The sequence below is a fragment of the Centrocercus urophasianus genome, unplaced genomic scaffold, assembly GCF_019232065.1.
Source record: "Centrocercus urophasianus isolate 14NV4802_14NV808 unplaced genomic scaffold, USGS_Curo_1.0 seq_73, whole genome shotgun sequence".
Taxonomy (NCBI): Eukaryota; Metazoa; Chordata; class Aves; order Galliformes; family Phasianidae; genus Centrocercus; species Centrocercus urophasianus.
The window spans coordinates 9,449,544-9,470,218 of record NW_024885344.1 but is presented as its reverse complement, the minus strand read 5'-3'; the positions used below and the strand labels follow the sequence as shown (position 1 = coordinate 9,470,218).

At 41.5% G+C, this 20,675-nt stretch overlaps 1 protein-coding gene across 1 annotated transcript in view; it reads left to right on the top strand.

Moving 5' to 3' along the window:
- Positions 1-5,892: 5,892 nt before the first annotated feature.
- Positions 5,893-20,675, top strand: part of RESF1 (retroelement silencing factor 1) — a 34,457-nt gene continuing 19,674 nt past the window's right edge. The window contains exons 1-2 of the mRNA XM_042838081.1: positions 5,893-5,936; positions 11,840-11,911. Of these exons, the coding sequence (XP_042694015.1) occupies positions 5,893-5,936; positions 11,840-11,911 (116 nt within the window). The remainder of the gene's footprint in view (positions 5,937-11,839; positions 11,912-20,675) is intronic.

The window sequence follows — 20,675 nt, the reverse complement described above, 5'->3', positions numbered from 1 at the left end:
CTGAACCGCACTGTGCCTTACAGGTAGGCATTAATCCAGTCACATCCAAAATCCTTGAAATGAGTTCCAAATACCTGCGGTCAGAAAAAAATAATACTGCAGTGCTCGAAGGCCTGAGCAATCAGTTGTAGTCAGTGGAGCCCAGGCCTGAATGAACCAAAGGAGAACAAAGATTCTTCTTCAGCGCCAAAAGAATCATTATTGCCATGATGTTCACCTCAGTTATGAACGGTTCCTGCAAACTCCAGTGAGAAGAAATAACTATTGACTTGTCTTTGTAGATACCATCAAACAACTCGATAGAAACATTCCTCCAGAAAAGGCTAGAAGGCTAGACAGAATACAGGATTTTCTGAGGAGGCACTTAAAATACCATAAAATCCTATCGTGCTTCATGGCAGAATTCAACCGACTTGTAAATCGCAGGTTATAAAACACTTTCGTGCTACTAGATTATTTGCAAGTGGATGGGAAAGCAGGGAAACCAAATCAAGCCTTTTACAGCCACCCTAAGGGAAACTGTAACTGCAACACTTAAATTACCACAAATCTCAAAGGCTGAGGCTTCACAAGCTGTGCAACCAAACCTATGCTATTCAATCAGTGACCAGGTGGCCAAGGCTCTCTTCAGAGCTGGGGTACCCAGAAGGTGCGGGACTTTTCTCTAAGCAGATCAGCTAGCAGATGAAATAGGCTGCAATTGGGCACACCATTTAGCATTTAGGTAAAAATCAAATATGTTAAAGATTGTTTCTACACAACAAAGAGGCAGCTTTATAAGTCGCAGCTTAATTTAATCCTGCATAGGCAAAGGGTTACCACTGTAGATTTGAGATGATGTATTTATATCTGAGTATACTGTGACTGGGACTCCTCTGTGTGAAAAATATGGAAAATCAAAAGAGGTGCAGAATAAATGATGCCTGGAAATGCTGTGATTGATAGTCACTGGCTTTCTTTTGTTTGTATTCTGGCACAAAATGTTCTGTAAGCTTTTAAGCTTTCTGTATTTTTCTGCGTGGCACTTTCCTTAGAGAGGTGAGCAAAGAAAAATGTAGGCCTACTTTTAGGGTGTTTGATAAGCTCTCATAACACGATATGATCCTAAGCTGATGAGTCCATGAATACATGAATATTCCAAAAACCTTAGCAAGCTTTATGGCAATATATTTGCCTACACTGAAAGCATTCTTATTACAAAGGTACAGAATAACTGGGAAGCTTAACAGACCAGAAACATCAGGAAACCATAAATCAGAAGGTTTTTCTATAGTCAGTCCAGCTAGAACTTGTTTGACATTTGAATACACAAAGTTAGCAAGTTACCTCATGTTATATTTGAGTGCAATAGCATGCAAGCAGCAAGCATTTTGAAATCTGATCCTAAAAATGAACTTCAAACATATTTAGAACTTACATAGGAATTTGCAACATAAATACTCGGGTTGTTCTGAATAAAATGGGAATAGAAGTGTGTGTGGGCATGAGGAAACATGAGTTTGTTGCTCACACAAACTCCAGTCTGAATGAAACTCCCTAAGACCAACGTGGTATTAAGAAGCAGGCATTCTTTATTACAGCACTGGCTGCAGGGTTTGTTTCACCTAAAGTGTGTACCTTAAGATCTTCAGCTTAAAAACATTACTTGTGTTACATATGTAAAGGTTTTCCCAGGCAGTACGTACATATTCAGTACTTTCCCCAGAATCACTAACAGAGGGTTTTGCCTCTTGCACATGCTCAGTCTTTTTCTGATGGTGATGCTGAGGCCCCTGATGGTTATTTTGGTGTGTCCTTCAACTGAACTCTTTGCTCTTTTTAAAATTCAATTCTTTTTGTGCGGTGCTTTGCTGAAAACAGCACTGAACACCAGTTCCCATCTTACGAGCCCCATGGCTTCTGCAAACAATCTATCTGCTGCCACCTGAAAACTTGTCACAAAACAATTGCATCCTTTGCAACTTACAAGGTGCATCTATTTTCTTGACCATCTAGCTCCCATATCTCAAGGATACATCTGGATGACTATATGTTGAAGTAATGTAATTGCACATACAAAACAATTATGTAAGGCAAACACTATTGAAGCTGTACGTTTCCATTTGTTTGATTACAGGTATTGGAATAACAACTGAAATGATGGCATGTATTGTTACTTAAAGTCATCGGTGCACTTGGATCCCAGTACAACCTTTGCATGGCTTTATTCAGTAACCAGAGACCAAGAGAATAAAGTTGTAAGTTAAGGTGAGGGAATATAAATGAACTGGCAAGGAGCCAGAAGAGAATTAGATAGGGAAAGTCAAAGGATACCCTGAGACTCAAGTGGAGTAGGACAAGATGCCAAGGCAAGAGATCACAATAGCTGTTGACTCCAGAAGGCTGTATAAGGCTTCTTGTCTAAGGGCAGTTTGCTTTTGCTCATCTTGGATCATGTAGAGACTGTGTGTCATCCTGGCTAACCTGCTCAGACACATTCTGATATTTTAGAGGGTGAAAACACGAGGAAGCAAAGTCAGCTTAATTACAAAGTTTAATAAGTCTTGTAGTGAGTTTTGTTTCACTAGCTGCCTCAATACCCAGCAGACAACCTGGAGTGGCAGAGTAAAAGAAAATCTTTCCACTATTACCTCTTCATTGTAAAATGAAATGGCTTGGATCCCTATACTGGAAAAGAAAAATAGTATAAGCTATACATAGCAACTGCCAATTTAGATTTAAAAATTAAACAAAAACAAGCAAACAAACAAAAAGACCAACAGTCTCTATACAGTGGTTGGATCCGTTGCAGATGTTTCTAATGAAAGCACTACAGCTAATAGCAGGGTTAACAGAGCGGTGGGTGCTGGTGACACAGAGACAAACCGCAATTGTTATCTTGATTGCTATCAAGATTACGTAACACCAAAAGGCAGACTGGGAAAACAAAGGACTTACTGAAAGCAGGAAGTGAGAATATTTAGAAAAGCAGAACTGAAGCCACCAAATGCCTGGAGAGAGCCACAAAGAAGCAAATGGACGGTCATAAAGGGAAAGCTGGATGAAAAGGGAAAAGATTACAGTCACTATCAAATCTAGACATACTTGAAATGTTATAAGCCTATTTGAAAACTGGTTGTCCCCACTCAAGGGGTATCTGAAAAGATAAATCTGCACTCTGTAGCTAGTATCCCTTGTCTTCCTTGTCATACAGGTCATCTTGGCCACACTCGCTTGGTGGTATGACAGGGACTCTTACTGTTATGAATTTTACCGTATAAAAGAATGAGTGTGAGTGAAGCACTTTTTGTTTCCCTTCCTCCTGCTATGTTAGCAGTGACATCGCTCAGCTAGCTAATGCTAAGCAAAATATATTTGGTAACATATTATAATATATTTGGTAATATTATAATAAATATATATATTTAAACATACTTAACTGAACAATACTTGCTTTCACAAAACTGGCTGATGCTAAGCAAAACACACTGAGTCTGATGATAAGCGAAACACTCTTTATCAACTCAAGAAGCCCAGTATATCACTGTCATCTAAGTCAGTGTGGGGGACCTCTCCAATATATCACTCTGAAACAACCAATCTGGAAAAAAAACAAGAGGAGGGCAATTTGTGGTCATGACTGCTTATTTCATCTCTAAGGGTCTCGAGATCTGAAGAAATAAGGAAAGTAGTAACTCCTGTGGAATAACGGCAAAAAGCCTTTTCTGAGTTACCAAATAGCAGGCAGCAAAAAATGCATTTGTTTTAGCGGATACTTTTTCTGAATGACATGATGCTTTCCCTTGTCACACCAATATGGCTAGGAAAGTAGTCAAAGTGGTTAATTCCCAGATTTGGAATTCCCAAAGGGCTATCTTCAGATAACGGACCCCATTTTAACTTGGAAATGGTTCAAGGGCTTTCTAAATTCCTACAGTTTACATGGGACTTACATAACTCTTGGAGGCCATGATCAAGTAGGAAGGGCAAAACCTTTCAAAACAGTGTCGGGAAACCCGCTTGGGGTGGGTGGAGGTTTTACCTCTTGCGTTACCGAGAGTCCAGATGACACCACAGGTGGGGGAAGAAGTAAGTTCTTTTGCTAAGGAAAATTGTACCCAAGAAAACTCTCCAAACAAAATTATAGTTTAGAAAGCCAACACTGTTCTATTGCAGTCTAGGTGCATGAGGGATTTATCCTTCTAATATGCACATCAAGGGACAACAGCACACTTACTATGCACATTTGCGTGAGGTAGATTGCGTTTTTGTAGTGGAAGCTTCCAGCATTTTCTGTACCAAGATGTAGGCCCCCATTGAACTTAGAACCTTCTTGCAAAATAGTTATCTTTTCCACAAAAAGTAGTTATGTTTTCCACAAAAAGCTGCTGAGGCAGAGCCTAGGACAAGATAGGGCAAGTATGTCAAATATTTTGTTTTTATCACAGGGGATAGGAAGGATGCTGAACAGAGTAAAGCGGAGATTGTAGCATTCTGATCGGGTAGAATAGTTGCTAACATGAGATAAGTCAGTTACACACAGTAGGGAGGGCCTAGCACAGGACAGAATTTATGCGGTAACTTTAAGAAACATTGCCTTCCTATTTCCATGGGAAGGTATAAAACATACTTGAAAATAGCAGGTTGATAACACACCTTATATGGAACTTATTGCCCACCATCTTTAGGAAATCACATGCTTATGCTAATACACTGTGAAACTGCCTCTGTGCAAGATACTAAATTGGGCAAAGGCTCACTGGTTGTCTCTCAGTTTGCCCGTATACGGTACTGATGTTGAGAAACATCCTGCTTTCTTGGCACGTATATTGCTCTCTAGCACCTCTTTGGCACACAGGCTTGCTTATTTTGTCTGGACCTGTCCCCACCTGTCTGGAGTACAAAGAGTTCTACGCCCTAAACATCAACCAAAGTGTTTAAGTCTTTGATGTCACTTTTGAGATTATGTATGGGAAGCCCTACTCCATCAGTAGGATGCAGCATAGAAGTGAGCAGACATACATAAAAAGAGATGGGTTGTTAAGGGAACACTTGTTCCTTTCGTGGGCATTACCTTCTCTGCACTGATCACTCACCCTGTGAATCCCTCTGGAATACTACTGGAAGCCCCAGCCCATGCCTGGAGACATGCTATATATCTGTACCGGGAAGGATGAGCCACAAAAATAAAAGGGGAAAAAAAACCCTTTTTAGTGTCTTGGCTACATACATAGCATTGAAAGTGAAGGGAGCGAGCTCCTGCATCCACTACACCAGAGTGATGAAGGAATCTATATCAAGGAGTTAAGAATGAAGATCTCCAAGAAAAAAAATGAACCTATGTACTGCAGCTGGATTTCGGTAGGTGCAAATACTGAGTTAGACCATCATCAAGGATTGTTGACATTATTTTGTGTATTAGTAGTATGAACTCCTATCATTTTAATCTTGTTTTCAGAAGTTCAAATTCATGAATTTGTTACTTGGGTAAGGGAGGAAGATGTGACTTTCGTTAAGTGTAGAAATTAATTACCTTAAGACTTGGTGATGTTTTTGGTGCAATCTATGTTTTGGGACATGTATATACAAATATATATATCTGCTTGTCTCAATGAATACTTACAATTATAAATAAGGCCAATTGCTAATGGGATTGCATATTCACACACCTTTATTTTATGGTTCAGTGTAGTATAGTGCATTGCACAAAAAGTCCTCCAAAACTGTGGGAATCAATCATCAGAGGTTCTAATGATAGGGAAAGAGAAATCATCTGTGTCAGGATACAAGGACAGAAAAGAGATAATAAAACACATCATGCCGTTAGAGAAGAAGCACCAAGGTGAGAGTTAAATGAAAGATTAAAGCTTTGAGTCTTAAAGGAGGAAATAGTGTCAGAGGGAACAAGTCAGCATGACCACTGAAAGAAAACAAGTTGGCCAGACCATTGAAAGAAGGTATTTTATTGAGCTTATCTCAGTCTGAAGAGGGGTTGAATGGAATGTACTAGCTGCAAATCACATTAACCTTGAAAAATAATCACAGGAAGAAGAATGGACAGTAGAAAGGGCTAGCACTCTAAAAAGAAGTGAAGTATTCATGTGAATAAATGTAGCCTTATGGTGATTTTCCATTTTTTTTGGTCTAAACAAGAAAAAAAAACTATGGAGGGAGTGTGCTAGCTTTGTGAATGAACAGCCGAGCATCCATCCTGTGCAGAAATGTAGTAAACAAATATCTTGCTTCTGTTTATATCAGCTTTTTGCTCAGATTTTGGGACAATATTCACATAAGTATTACAGAAAAAAAGCCATAATAATTAGCAGCAAAAACAGTTTTGGAGAAAATTCCTAGTACATAAGTCTATTCCCTGTTGTTAGACTCATGCTTCTGCTGCTCCTCTGGCTCATAAGGTTGACAGGGGCAATTCTTACCCCAGAAGGATGGTTATGATGATTCATGAGTGCCCCTTGGTCCTGACTTGGAGGATGGTGCTGACAGCGGGGGTTTGTTCGTATCTACTCTTGTCTGCTCTTATTTTTCATATGCATGTTATTCCAACACAAACTATGTTTATTACTCCATTACCACACATTTCCTAATTATAACCAAGTTATCTGCATATGGTGTATTTCATGTAATGCTGGACGCTTGCTCTTTGTTATCCTCAAAACTGATTTTACGCAGCTCCCAAGGCTGCATTCCTTTAGTGACCATTAATTGAGCACTGGGGATTTGTTTATAACCCTGGGGCCTCTGGTATCATCCAGTGTCTCTTCTTTCAAGGCCGCAGCTATCATCCCATGCGTGTACTCTTCTACACTTCTCAGTCATAGACAGTGCTGCTGCACAGAGTAGCAACCTATTTTTACTAACTATTGTAACAGAGCTTCATTAGAAGTACTATAGCAGTACAGCACACGCTTACACAAAACTAATGACTGTTGAAATTGGTTAGGGAATATGATCTGATAATAATCTGATTGGAAGGCAGCTGATGTTACAGTTGAACAAGCCAAGGCAAAGCCCCAGGCAGACCAAGACAAGCCCAGACATAGGTAGCGCTGGCAAATCTCAGCCCTGAGGTTGCCCAGAGTGTAATAATTTCTTAATTACATGCCTTATGTCTTCTCTGATGTAGTTTATCATAATTTAAGATAGAGTATCTTGATAGTGTTGCCTGGAATGTAGAGTTCTAATAGTTTCACCACATTCCACATTACTTGACTGGATAATACATATTGTCTTGTTCTGGCATCCATGACAACTCACCTTATTCATCAAAGCTGAAATTATTAATGCATGAAACCTTTTTGCATCTATTTTTTCCCCGATATCTGTATAATTATGGCATATTTCCATATCTTTTTGATTCTCTTCAGCTTATGATGCCATGCCCTTTTTAACAAGAGACAAAAACATGAATATCCAACCACTGCAAAAGAATACACTATGCGGGAGAATATATCAAGTTTTGAAGCATGAGTGCACAACTCTAGCATTACAAAAATTTGATTCATTAATGGAAGTTCAACATGGAGTAGAAGATGGTACATTGCATGAGCAGCCCTGAACGTTCATGAGGATGAAGTTCTGTCAGCATTGCCAAGTAGATCCCAGCATACTGATCTGCGTGTGATCTTTGAGATTGTGAAGTGGTAAAAGGCCAGAGACTATTGTGAGGAAGGAATACGGTTCTGGTTATTTCCATGAGCCAAAAGGTGGTGGAAGTCAGATCCTTATTTGAAATAAGCTTCCGTCTTCTATGTAACAAGATGGATAAATAGATGAGATGCTCTGGAAACCATTTGTGAATTAGATAAGTAAAAGCTCAGAGGAACAGAATTAGGAAGCTGAATGAAAGAGTAGTAGGTATGCCTCTTAAAAAAGTTGCCAGTCTGAGATGTGGTACAATCAGTAACAGCAAATCTCAGTGCCCAGCAGAAAGACAAAGGTCAAAAAAGCAGGAAAGAGAAAAGAAGACAGTGGAATAAATAAACATCTACTGCAAGATGTTACACAATAACTGGAAACGCACTCCATTTGTACAACTAAAGAAGTCACTGACAGCTGGAGGCCTTTAATTCAAGAGTGAAGTAACTGTAACTTTACCCTCCAAGGTCTGAGGAAAAAGCAAATGCTGCAGTTGACTCTGTCATCTTGATCACAAAAACTGTACGTGGAAACAAAGCTGCTATAGAAGCATTACAGAAGACAGGGAATAGTAAGTGGGAAGGACTGTAATCACCACTTATCCCTAATCTTTAAGAAGTTCTAGTTCATTGGCATTTGAGATTTAGGTCTTCACAGCATTATTATTATATGCCTTTAATTTCACTAGAAACTTCTTCAGAGGAAGATGTTTTAGCCTGAGTATCTGAGATGCCTGCATCTGGATGGTCAGAGATAGAAGAAAAATACAGAAGCTTAAAAGAACAGGAATAATATAAACTAAGGTTCCTCTTTAAATATACATCTATGCAGAGGTGTGGGGTACAGCTTGTATATGAAGCTGTTGATGGAAGAAAAGAATTTAAAAGACAAAGAGGAAAGTCCATCTGTAACTATGAATAGGATGGGTCCTCCATCATATCAAATTAGTGAAATGCCAAATTGAAAAAAAGGGGACGTGCATCACAGTTGAAATGTATGCACTACTTAGAACTGCTATTTTATACCCCATAGATATCCATGTAAGGAAAGGACTCAAAAGTTTGGTGAGGAGTCAAGGACATGGGTGTTCATCATCTAGTCCCAGTTTATGAAGTGAACCTCATACCGTTGCTGATAATCATCAGGTCACAGTGACCTTAGCTCCTAATTATTGCAACATTCAACTGTTTCAGGGTGCATGCGAATCTCTTCACCTAGAATGCAGACACCATAATTAAATCACCTTCATTATATACATTTAGCATATTAATATTCATACAGTTTCCACGAAGTTCAATCTATTCACAAAATTGCCATACTTATAATTGTTAGGCCAAGCCATCGATCTGTAGGTTGGCCTGGTTCAGTGGGACCCTGTTGTGACATTGCTGAGTCAGGAGCTGATGGCATTGGGGACACAAATGAGGCCTGGTTTGTTGGCTGGTAAGGGAGCTCTTGGGGAGCTGCGCAGGAATGGTCTAGTATGGCATGCCCTCAGGGCCATAACATAGGTCCAAATAATAAGAAAAAATGGATGCAGTTCAACAACACCTCCATCACAAGAGAAACTTTGTTTCTTTTGGTGAAAAGAGATTTGCCACCTATTTTTGATAAGGATAATAGAAATAATAAGTACATCTGCCTCCACCACTCTGAGAACTATCAAGCATTAATAGGCACCAGTGCTCCTAGTTGAAAAGGATCCATACCTCTCTTTTCTCTATGTTATGCCATATCATCCATTTTCTCTTTCCCTGAAAGCACCTCCTCACACTCTGCCTACACCTACTTCCCTTCGTCTGACTAGATTAACTAGATGCCCTCTGAACACAGAAACATGTTCAGAGAAGGGCAATGAAGCTGGCAAAGGGCCTGAATCACAAGCCTTATTAAGAGCAGCTGAGGGAGCTGAGATTGTTTAGAAGAGGAGGCTCAGGGTTGCCCTTACTACTCTCAACAACTACCCAAAGGGAAGCTGTGATGAGGTGGAGATTGGGTTCATCTCCCATGCAACTAGCAGTAGGTCTACAGGGAATAGCCTCACGTTGCGCCAGGAGAGATTCAAGTTGGATGTTAGGAAATATTGCTTCTCCATGAGAGTGGTCAGGAACTGAAACAGGCTGTCCAGGGAGGTGGTAGTCACCAACCCTGGAGGCACTGAAAGAATGTTTAAATGTTGTACTGAAGGACATGATTAACGGGAAATATTGGTGATGGATGGACAGTTGGACTGGATGGTCTTTTCCAATCATCATGATTCTATGATTCATCCCAAACAAACAATTGCTTCTTACTTGTTAACCTTAATTTCACTTCTCCTGTTTCTAAATTTGGTGTTTCCAACACTGTTATTTAGAAAATTTTGGCCCAGTGCAGTGTTACTGATGTGACTGCTTGATTGTATCATCCTTCCAAGTAGAGTAGCCTTCTATTAGAGAAAACCTCTCAACACAATTATCACTTTTCACTTACATGTATGCTTTATAAACAATGATTTGACTTGATTCTTTACTCCTGTACTTTTACAACATGTTCTTCGGTCAACAATGGAAACATCAGTGCTTGTTACACCTAGTTCCTGTTTGCATCATTTGCTAGTCTCGGCTCATTGTAGTTGGTTCCTGTTTGCTTAGTACTCAACTTTCAACTGAGGATTCAGCAGTAAGTAGCAAAGAAACCACAAAGCCTTGTGAAACCAAGAAAACCAGCATGTAAGGAGAAGCCACAGTCAACAAACCCAAGCCATACTGAAGGCTGCACCAGACTCCTGATCTCTGTTGTGACAGGTAGTTGTGAAGTGTGCATGTGTAACTAGATGCATGACATGGAACTTGCCTTAATAAAGAAACAAGTTTGAATTGCTCGTTTACTCTGTATCTGTCAATCCTACAAAAACTGACTGGCATGTTGTGGTGGCCTGGAGAAAAATGTTTGGCCCTGTATCAACTGATTTTCAGATGATATGGTCTTCAGTGCTGACTCTGTGTTGGTAGCTCCACTTCAGTCTCTGAGTCTTCTGCTTTTTAGTTTCTGTGATCTGTTGTTCCTTGCATTTCCTTAGATCATGTTGATTAACTGCTAATAGACCCTGGTGAATCACCATTTGTATAACCAGCCCAGAGGTAATCGAAGATAGTTGACCTCTGCACTCTCATCCTGCAGCTTTCTCAAGTGCAGTATTGTTACACTGCTTGCCCTGTTCTCTTCCACTTGCTAGAACAGTGGCTCTCTAAATGTGCTAAATCAGTAGCTTGGTCTGTCTCATCACAAGAAATGACAAATACTTGGTTATTGTGCTTCGAGTTTGTCTACTGAACTATCTGCACATAAGCCTCATTTCCCCTACCATGGCTCTGTTACTTTCTTTTATTCTTAGATGTCCTCTTCCACAAGGCAACACAGAAATTTGCATAAGAAATTCTGAAACTGCTCAAATAAAGTAGGAATGATGCATTGTTACCTAAGGTCCATCTGGATCCCAGTGCAATCTAGTCTGGGTTTTGTCTATTAACCAGAGGGAAAGAGAATGAAGCCATGGTAAGATGAGTGGGGATAAATGAGCTGGCCTGAGCCAGAAAATAACAAAAGGAAAACAAAAGGACTCCTGCGACTCAGCAATGTTATGTAAGACCCACCCAGAGGCAGAAGATCACAGTAACCATTGGTTCTTAAAGGCTACCAACATATGTGCACATATGCTCAACAGTGAAGTGGATCATAGGACACAAAGAGGATTTTGTAGCAGACACATTCTGTCTCACAGGTCAGTCTCATGTCCCACATGTCATGCTAATATTAAGATGTTATAATTATGAAATAAACAAGAGAATTTGACAAAGCAGATTATGATAACAAAAGAGAATACATAGAAGGCTTACCTCTATCCTAGACTCACTCACAAAACTCCAGAAGAGATCCTTCCCCACTGGTAGCCAGCTCTTCAATAGCTCTAGGAGGGGTGCAGCCAGGCTCCATCCCTTCCAGCAGCACAGTGAATTGCCTCCACCTGTGCTCCTCTGGCTGACTCATGGCTCGCCTCAGGTGATCAATCAGAGGTTCAGGCTGTGACTTAGCAGTTGGTACTTGTGTGGGTGAGAATGTCCCATACACGTGCTAAGCTGCTTAGGCGCTCATTCTGGTACTTGTGTGGGTGAGAACGTCCAGTTATTCGCTTTACAAAATTTAACGTGAGATTTACTCTACGTAGCTTTTTCATCTCTTTAAAACATGAACATAGACCTTCTGAGCACATCAAAGTCTTCTGGCAATGTTGCGATTTGTAAGTACTGTACTATATTCTATTTTCTTCTCACGTTAACTCGCCTATTTTTTATCTATTGAATCTCGGACAAAGCTTTCAGAAATATGATCTGACCTTTGGGTGGTTCTTTGTGGAGCTAGGGGTTGGTCTTCATGGTGTTTGTGTCCTCCCAAATCCTGGGAGCACAGGGCCTGGTGTACAGATTTGATAGACTTACAGGACTGAGGTTTGCTGACAGCACTTCGTTTAAGACTACAAACTTGGGAGCGAAGGGAATATCCCAATCTGATATTTACACAGTTGTTTTCAATGAAACAGCTTTAAAAAGCTATTAGCTTAGCTAAAAATTGTCTCTGGTTATATGTCTTGTGTCATTCCTTTGCGCAAGCTCTGTAAGGCGTTCACTCATTCACACAGGAAGTGAGGGTGGGGCATTACTTCATTATAGCATTCCTTAAATCTCATTATTCCTTTTTGGCTGTGTAATTGCACATTTATTTCGGCCTCAGTGAACCACAGGTTACTTCAGGTTACACTTATTCCTGCTTTAGCCTGCCTCAACCAGTTTTGTCTGGTTTCAGTTTCGGTTTCAGCAAGGACTTGATGTGGCCTCCAGATCATCCTGGAGCAGCTGGGGAACTTCCTTCTTCCTTCCTGAGTGCATTCCTCAGTTCCCTTGTGGGGCCCTTCTGATAAGATAGGAGATAGTGCCTTTACAAACAGTAGCCTCATAATACTGCGAGGGGCGTGCTGCTAAAGCTTATCTGTGCCAAACAGAATGAGAAACCACAGAAGCTGACTAATGCCAACCTGTGAACTTCAAGCAGAGTGCGCAGGCTTCACAGGCTCATAAGCCTGTTAATGTAAGTTAATTTCTTTGCCTTGGGTGGCACAGTTAGAGTGAATTACACATGGCAGCATGACATGTTGGGGGGGGGGGGCATGCTAATGGAAACATTTAATATAATAACTGATAGCAATCACTGAACGATGATAATCAGCTGGTATCCTTGGTCGTATCATGAGAGAGAACGGGGTTCACACCCAAAGCAATTCTCTACCTTTGCTTCTGTGCACACGCTTTCATTTCTGACTGCATAACATATTCATTACATTTCCACAAAGCCTGATATGCAGTCATACTATTTCTCAAGATGTCCACCCCTTTTCCAAGAACTCTGTCTCTGCCTATTTTCTTTTTCCTGTTCTTTTTTTTTTTTAACATGGTTTCTTTCTTACTGAATTTGAGCTGGAGGTTGCTCATCGTCAATGCGGTGGTCCCTTAAGCAACTTTCGGTCACAAAAATGCAGCTGTCCTCGCTTATCATAAACACGGGCTCATCTTGTTCCTCTTGTAGTTTTCCTTGCTCACTTCAACCTATTGCGGTTTGGTACCTTGAGCAATCAGCTATCCAGCTCACCTACGGTTATTGCAAGGCGCAGTTCATCTCTCACCGTGCCCTCTGATAATTTGAGAGCCCCCCGGGAGTGCGCTCAGCGGGCTGCCCGTTTGCTCGAACAAAGGATCGAGCTGCTCCGTCTCCCCTTTTGAACGTTCACCTTCCCTAATTAAATGAGTGTTCAGCACGCGGATGACTCTTCCAGCACGCGAGCGGGCCGGAAGGCCCCCGCACACGAGGGAATGTCGAGTCCCCGCCTGCGCCATAGCGACCCGAGGAGGCCACCGAGGGGACAGCCGCCCGCGCGCAGCCTCCTCCTACAGCTCCGGCGCGGTCCCGCCCCGGGGCGGTCTTTGGTTCCGTGCCGCCGCTCTGCCTGCGGGCTGCGGAGGCCTCGTTCTATCCTTCGAGGCCTGGGGGCCCAGCGGCCTCCGGCTCCGCTTCTACCGCCGTGCGGATCGGGCGCCGGGTTTGGTGAGCACGGGCGGCGGGCAGGGCGGCAGCGGCGGTGAAGCCGGGCCTTCCTGCGCGCGGCCGGGACCGGGCGGCGGGGCCCGTGGGGCTGCGCGGGGCCGGGGAGCGCGGCAGGCCGGGTGGCAGCGCGGCGCTGCGGGTGCTCGGCGCTCAGCGCTCGGCTCGCGGGTCGGTTAGCATTGATCCGGCGTCTGGCCGGAGGCTGAGCGATCACAATGAAATCTACAGGTTTGCTTTTCCGAAAGATCCTCCTCCCTCATCGCCTCAGGCAGAAGTTTGCTTAGCGGCTCTCTCTGCGGGGTGTGCTATCCCGAGAGGCAGGCACGGGGAGGGGCGACGGGGTCTGCACCGCGGGGTGGTGGGCATGGAACGGAATGCCCAGGGCTGTGGGCACGGCCCCGAGTGCTGGAGTGTTTGGACATCACTTTCGGACACAGGGTTTGGATTTTGGGTGATGCTGTGTGGAACCAGGAATTGGATCTGGTGGTCTTGTGGTCTCTTACAACTCAGAAACATCTAACATACTCCATCTGCAAAGGCAAAAGGAAATACGGAGAAGAGGCTGGCACCCCTACAGCACTAGTTCTGTGAGGTTTCTCTGTATGCTTCTGGAAGCCTTTAGATATTGGTGAAAACTGGAGGCATCATCTAGAATGCACGTTTCTGAAGCCCATAGGAATGGTGAGGATCATTTTTCCTAGAAGTTATTATGCAGCTGCCTCTTTCCAGGAGCTCTATGGTAATGCTGGGTTCCTACTCTTAACTAGCCTCCTGGGAAGATTGAAAGTAAAAGAAAACAAGCCTAACTCATGGCGCCTAATGGTAAATATTTTCTAGCTCTCGCATCTCAGAACTGTGGGAAAAGTAAAAGTGACTGCGAGTAACAAATGCTTCTTTATCTCTTATCACCTGATGTTCTTGAGCTATCCAGCCAGTGTGTTAAAACATCTGGATAGTCATTCCTGGCAGAGAAAGCAAAGTGGTGTTAATGATCACTGTTAGGTTACTGTTCACAAAATCAAATCCTTTACTGTCAGTATTCCTGCCAGTTAGGCATTCATCTGAGCAACAAAACAAAGCCTTAGCAATGTGCAAAGTTGGTCCTAAAGCTATTCATCTGGAGCTGTCAATTCTCTGTATTCATGCAGCTCACTGAAGCAAGTTATGGTACTTCAAAGTAAAGGGTAGGACGCCACTTTTTGCAGCTGGCATGTTTGGACTTGAACAGCAAACCCAGAAGTATATATTTTTATATATATGCTTTTTTTTTTTTTTTTTTTTCCAGAAGATAGTATATGAACTGATGCTTTGGCAGAAAAACATCACTGTGTACCCTCATATCAAGAGTACTATGAAGTGTTTTGCTTTCCTGCTTGATGGTAGCTGGAGCATCCTCAAGTTTGACTGATCTGCCAGGATTTTGGAGAGGCTTTTATTTTGGCTCGTTTTACCACCTAATACACAGACACTTTTCCACTGTTCTCCCCCTTTCCCCTTCATACCACTCTTAAACTGCAGTGCTTGTAGATTCATAAAATAATTCTTATCCATTGGAAGCAATCCTTCAAACACTGGCTTTTAAAAAGCAAGTTCTTTGCCTTAAATAGTTTCTGGAAACATCTTCTGATAGTGAAATATTTTTTGTTTCTAAAATTTAAACTATCGTTTTTATGTTTACATTTTCCATGAGGAAAAGTTATCAAATGGGGACCTTTATACCAGTTCAGTCTTCTCCAGTAGAGTGTCCAGCTGAACTGCATGCTGCAGCCTACCAAACCACTACCTGGCTCCTGCTTTTGGCTGCAAATATGGGAAGTGGTCCCATAGACTGTGGGGAACATGCTTAGTTTCATTTGTTGGTGTGTAACTGTCTTGCTGATGGTGGCCTCTCTTGGTCTCAATCAGTACAAAAATTGATCTGCTTGACCTGTTGGTTTGATGTGGAATCCTTCTTCTCTTCGTTGATGACTAATAGTTAATAAGTGAGTAGAAAAGAGAGATTAATATTCTCTGCCCCCTATTTTAAAATGAATGGAGAGGTAAGGTCAAAGATCACAAAATAGGAGTAGAGAGCAGAAGCCCAAGCAGAGATGGGTGCTATTCAGATGTCTTAATTCCTAGCAGTGTTCATTTTCTCGTGCATTGTTAAGACCGACCATGAGGGTTTGTGAAGAACTGTAGAACAGGCACGTGTAACGTGCAGGCTGCATGCAGTCCTAGATAACTAGTAACAAGATTGTAAACTTCTAACATTGTTACGTGATTTCAGGGATATTTTGTCATGAGCTGAGTGTGCGTAGTTTGGGTGTGGGCTGCATAGGTGATAATGGAGTGCTGTGGAGGGAAAGACGTCGTGTGGGGCTCTTCTCTTCAATCTGTGATGTGTGCTCAGTCAAATTGAAACCAGCACATATTTACCTTGCATTCCCTTATGCCACTTGGTGACTGAAATGCGGTGATCGCCAATAATTAGATTTCATCCTACCATATGTGTGTGTGTGTGCCTATGAATGTAAGAAACACTCAGAATCAGCAGTTTCTCATCAGGCAATGATCTTTGCAAAGCAGCAGAAGTTGTTCTTTACTGCAGTAATGGGCGCACACCTCCTCATGGCAAGGGAGACACTGTGTGCCGTATCACTGAAACCCACTCCACTAAATGCCCTCACTCGAGGCAGCTGATACCTCTCCTGCTGCTCATTGCTTGAGCTTATCACACTCTCAGTCTTCCCAATGTCTTTGCTAAAATATTTTTCCATACACAATTTATCACCCACCTGTTGTTCTTTCATCTTTCAATGGGGAACAAGAGAACAATGCATAGTAGGCCCAACTGTTGTTTCCCATGGTTTAAGGGGAACAGGAGGACAAGGCACACTGGGTCCATGTGCAGCTCCCCATTTGTCAAAGGGGAACAGCAGAACAATGCATGCCAGACTCTCCCTCCCTATCACCTCAGCCAGTCTCAATTCCTTCCCACCTGGGCTAGGTGTTCTGACAACCAAACTACTTGGCAAACTCACTCCACCATATACTAAGCCATGCTTCAATGATGCGTTGTCAACAAGAAACCTTGCAGCCATTTTGTAAGAAAGTTTAGCTAAAGTCTGTGCCTTAGTGTTAGAATTACTCTGCTGCAAAAACACAGTCTACTTCTTACGTGGAGATGTGTGGGTTTTGTTATTAAGCAAGCACAAAAGTTTTCTTATTTAGTTATTAATCATGTGTTTGTGTTATTTTGTGAGGAAATTCAACAAGTTAACAAGTTTGTTGCAGAAGATAAATCCAGAATACCTGTGCAGCGCTGACAAACTGTAACGTTCAACATCTCAAAAAGCTGTTTGTGACTCCATTTTCAATGGACATCAATCTGTTACCTGTGAATTTTCAAATGGAATGTATAGTTGCAATTTGACAGTCAGCTGAAAAATTGGATTGTGTCTCTTTATGAGACATGTCTTACCGGGTAGAAATATCCCTCACTTTACAGTTGCTCCTTATTTGTGTCATTGCTCTGTGGCAGTATTTGTGAACAACTGTTTTCAAAGATGAAGCACAAGAAAAAAAAAAGTCATTAAAAAAAAAAATAATAATAATCTGTGAGAACCTTGAGAGCTCAGTAGGAATTACTTACTAGTATATCAAACCAGGCATTGATATACTAGTTCCACAGAACCAAGGTCAACTATCCCACTAGACTTATGTTTTTGTTGCCCTATTTTTGTTTTAATAGAAAATGTATATTAAAATACTTTGTTACTTATATACACTAACTATACTATATATTTTTTTATGCAGCTCAGGAAAATGTCCTTCACTCATTGTGTCCAAATGGGTTTCCATGGCCGTGCTGAAAGAGTTTGGGTCATACCCAAACTAAAGACTGTGATGACTAGATTAGTGAACAGTGCAGCTTATTAAAGCAACAGAACACAGATTCTTTTGGATTGCTGGTGATAAGTGCACTGTCTACGCAGCTTTTGAGGTTAACCAAGAAATAATACAACCTGGCCACAAGTGCCTTCAGTTATAAAAGCAATGCTATAGATATTTCTGAGTTTCCTGGAGAAGCTCTCTGTATAGCTGAGGGTGAGACTCTTACTCAGTAGATGTCCCTATGTGGGGGAAGAGAAGCTGTCTGTCAACTGATCTCAGAAGTCAGAGGTATTCTCCTAACTTGTCTCTGGTAGTACCTTCCGTGACATCCCCCTTATCTTAAGCCGTTTTTATACTATTGCTTGTTTTTCAGGTGGAGCTTGAGGGACTGTAGTGATGCGCGCCTTTGATTATGAATGGTGAGCAATTCTGTCACTTTACTTCTAAAGGTTTAGGCTTGGTGAGGAGTGATCATAGCTTGGAGGCAGGTAGCTTTTTGGATGGCAGCGTTCTGGTATGATAATGAGGTTATGCTGAGCGAAGTTCACCTAAAGGATGGTATTTTGTCAAAGAATGATGGACTCTTGGCTAAGGGTAGCAAATATGCAGCTTTTCAGTACTTAGTACCACCAGGTTCCCATCCTGGCATTGCTCCTCTGAGTCAGTACATCACGTTCTCCTGATGTTGCTACCAACACCAAGGGTTGCTGATGAACCTGGTATGGATCACAGAACTTGACTGCAGAGTAGTCACTCTGCTCCACCTTCTCTGCTGTTTTAAGGATTCCTTGCATACCAGCTGCTTCTGTGCCTCTGTGAGCAGTTCTGTACCTTAATTTGAAGTCGCTATAGCAATTATTCCACAGCTACTTGAACTGTTTTTCACTGTTTTTCAAAGGACTGCAGTACTTTCCTACTGCTGACAGGGAGTAGGTTCGTGCTTCTCCTTCGTGTGATTGATAGACACTGCTACACATGTGTATTATTTAGGACTCATATACTTAAGCAGACACAAGTTATCAGGAGTTTCAGAACTGTAAAGAGCAATGGAAATGTAAAACAGCAACTGAAAAGGCAGCAGGGTTTATTAGTTGCGGGCACTGCAAGAAAGACCATGTAATGAGTGGAATAATTGACAGTCGGGTAAATTGCAGCATATGGCAAGCTTTACAAATTAGCAGAGAGGAAACATATTGTCATGGCTATACTCACTCCTTATTCAAGATCTTTTGTGATCACTCTTGTGATCTTAAAACTTATAAAATGCTTTACTGCTTGTATGAAGTGCAGGTATGAGCCCTTTATACAAAGAGCATGTTGTGTGATTTTGAATGATTAGTGTTGTTTGACTGAAATTCAGTTAATGTATCTTGTACGTAGATTACAAACTTTTCTCCAATTAGCAGTTAGATGTTGAAGAATGTAGCAATACTTCAAATTGCAATTTTGCCTACAGCTACTGGAGGTGCAAGGCTGTGCTTTGGATGCGCCTTGGAAGTTGGAAAGCTTTCAGAGTTCAAAGCACATTTTAAGGTTGCTGTCATAAAGTGTGATGCTAAGTAGGAGTCTGCAACTGTGCCGTGGGGGTGTAGGCATTTTCTAAAAAGGGTTTCTCCACCCATGAAAAAACATCTCACAACTCTGCTTTATCATTGGCTGGCCTCTTTCATCACAGTAAGAATTACAAGTAGAAAAGCATGAGCTATAGATGTGTGGTAGTATACATTTCAGTTATAAACATAATCTGTACTGTGAGGCAAGGATATTATTATAAGAAGTCTGATACTACTGTTAGAAAATCTTTTACTTGTGGGTTTTTGAATAGACAATTAGGAAATGTTTATTGATCCAGTGAATCTGATCCCTTTTACTAATGCCTTTTCCTGCAAATCTTCTGATTTTGTATTAAAAATTGCTTTTTCACACATAATGCTATTAGTCAGGAGTGAAGATGACTTTTCCCCTGAGGAGTATAAACAATAAATGGTTGGGTTCAGGTCTGTTTTCAGCAGTGACCTCTTTGGCAGTGTTTGTGTGTTGCTTGGTATTGTGGAGAGCTAGAATTTTAAAGCTCCTTTTGAACCATGGCTGTTCCAAATGCTTGCAGTCCGTGGTGCTTGCAGAAAAATTCTTTTTCATTCAGAATAATCCCATTGAGCTCATTTTAGATGCTTCTGAGGTACTAAGGCCTGAACAATAAGCCCTGAACCAAAGCTGACCTCCAGATGAGCCTTGAAACCAAACACTATATCACACATGCAATGCAGTATTTATCTGTTTTTCTGTTTTAACGTGAATATATGTTTTGATGTCAGTTCATAAAGATCTGTTGTAATGCTTGTTGTGTAACAGTAACCGATGGTGGATCTTTCTTTATTTAGAGGCATGTTGCAAGGCCATGAGAAATATGTGGTTAAAGCCCAAATCGATAGGGAAACTCCCTTGGTTCCTCCTTGAGCCTGGCCAGGCTTTGGGTGGAATCCAAAAGGAGGATGAAATCCGATGTTTCTGCACTTGAAATTATGTAAGCATATTTATTCAACTATTTAAAAGCTGGACCCCCTTGCAATGACTTTAGAGATCTCACCTGTGAGTGGAGGCACTGCATAGGACCTCCCAGTTGCTGGGAAAGATTCTCCAAATCCTCGCTGCAACCGGGGCTCCCCAGTGATTGTGGGTCTGAATGATGGTAAAATATTGGGGCAGTTGATGATTTATCTTTCTTAATCACTGCAGTTAATCTTATGTAGTAATGATTAGATGCACTACCTTGTTTTGTTTTACTCTTGCTGTATTATTTCACTTATTATTTTATTGATTTAAACATGAATAAAGATAAACACACTTCTTTAAGTTGGTGTCTGCGTCCTTTGTGCTGACCCCATCTATTGGCAAAACAGCTTGTTAGGACAAAATCCTATTGTGCTGTATCTAACTTTTCTATTGCTGTGTGGTATGGCATCTATCTGTTATCTTGTTCTTGGTGAGAAGCGTGGTCTATTTCTTGCTTCCCTTCTGACTGACTGTAATTC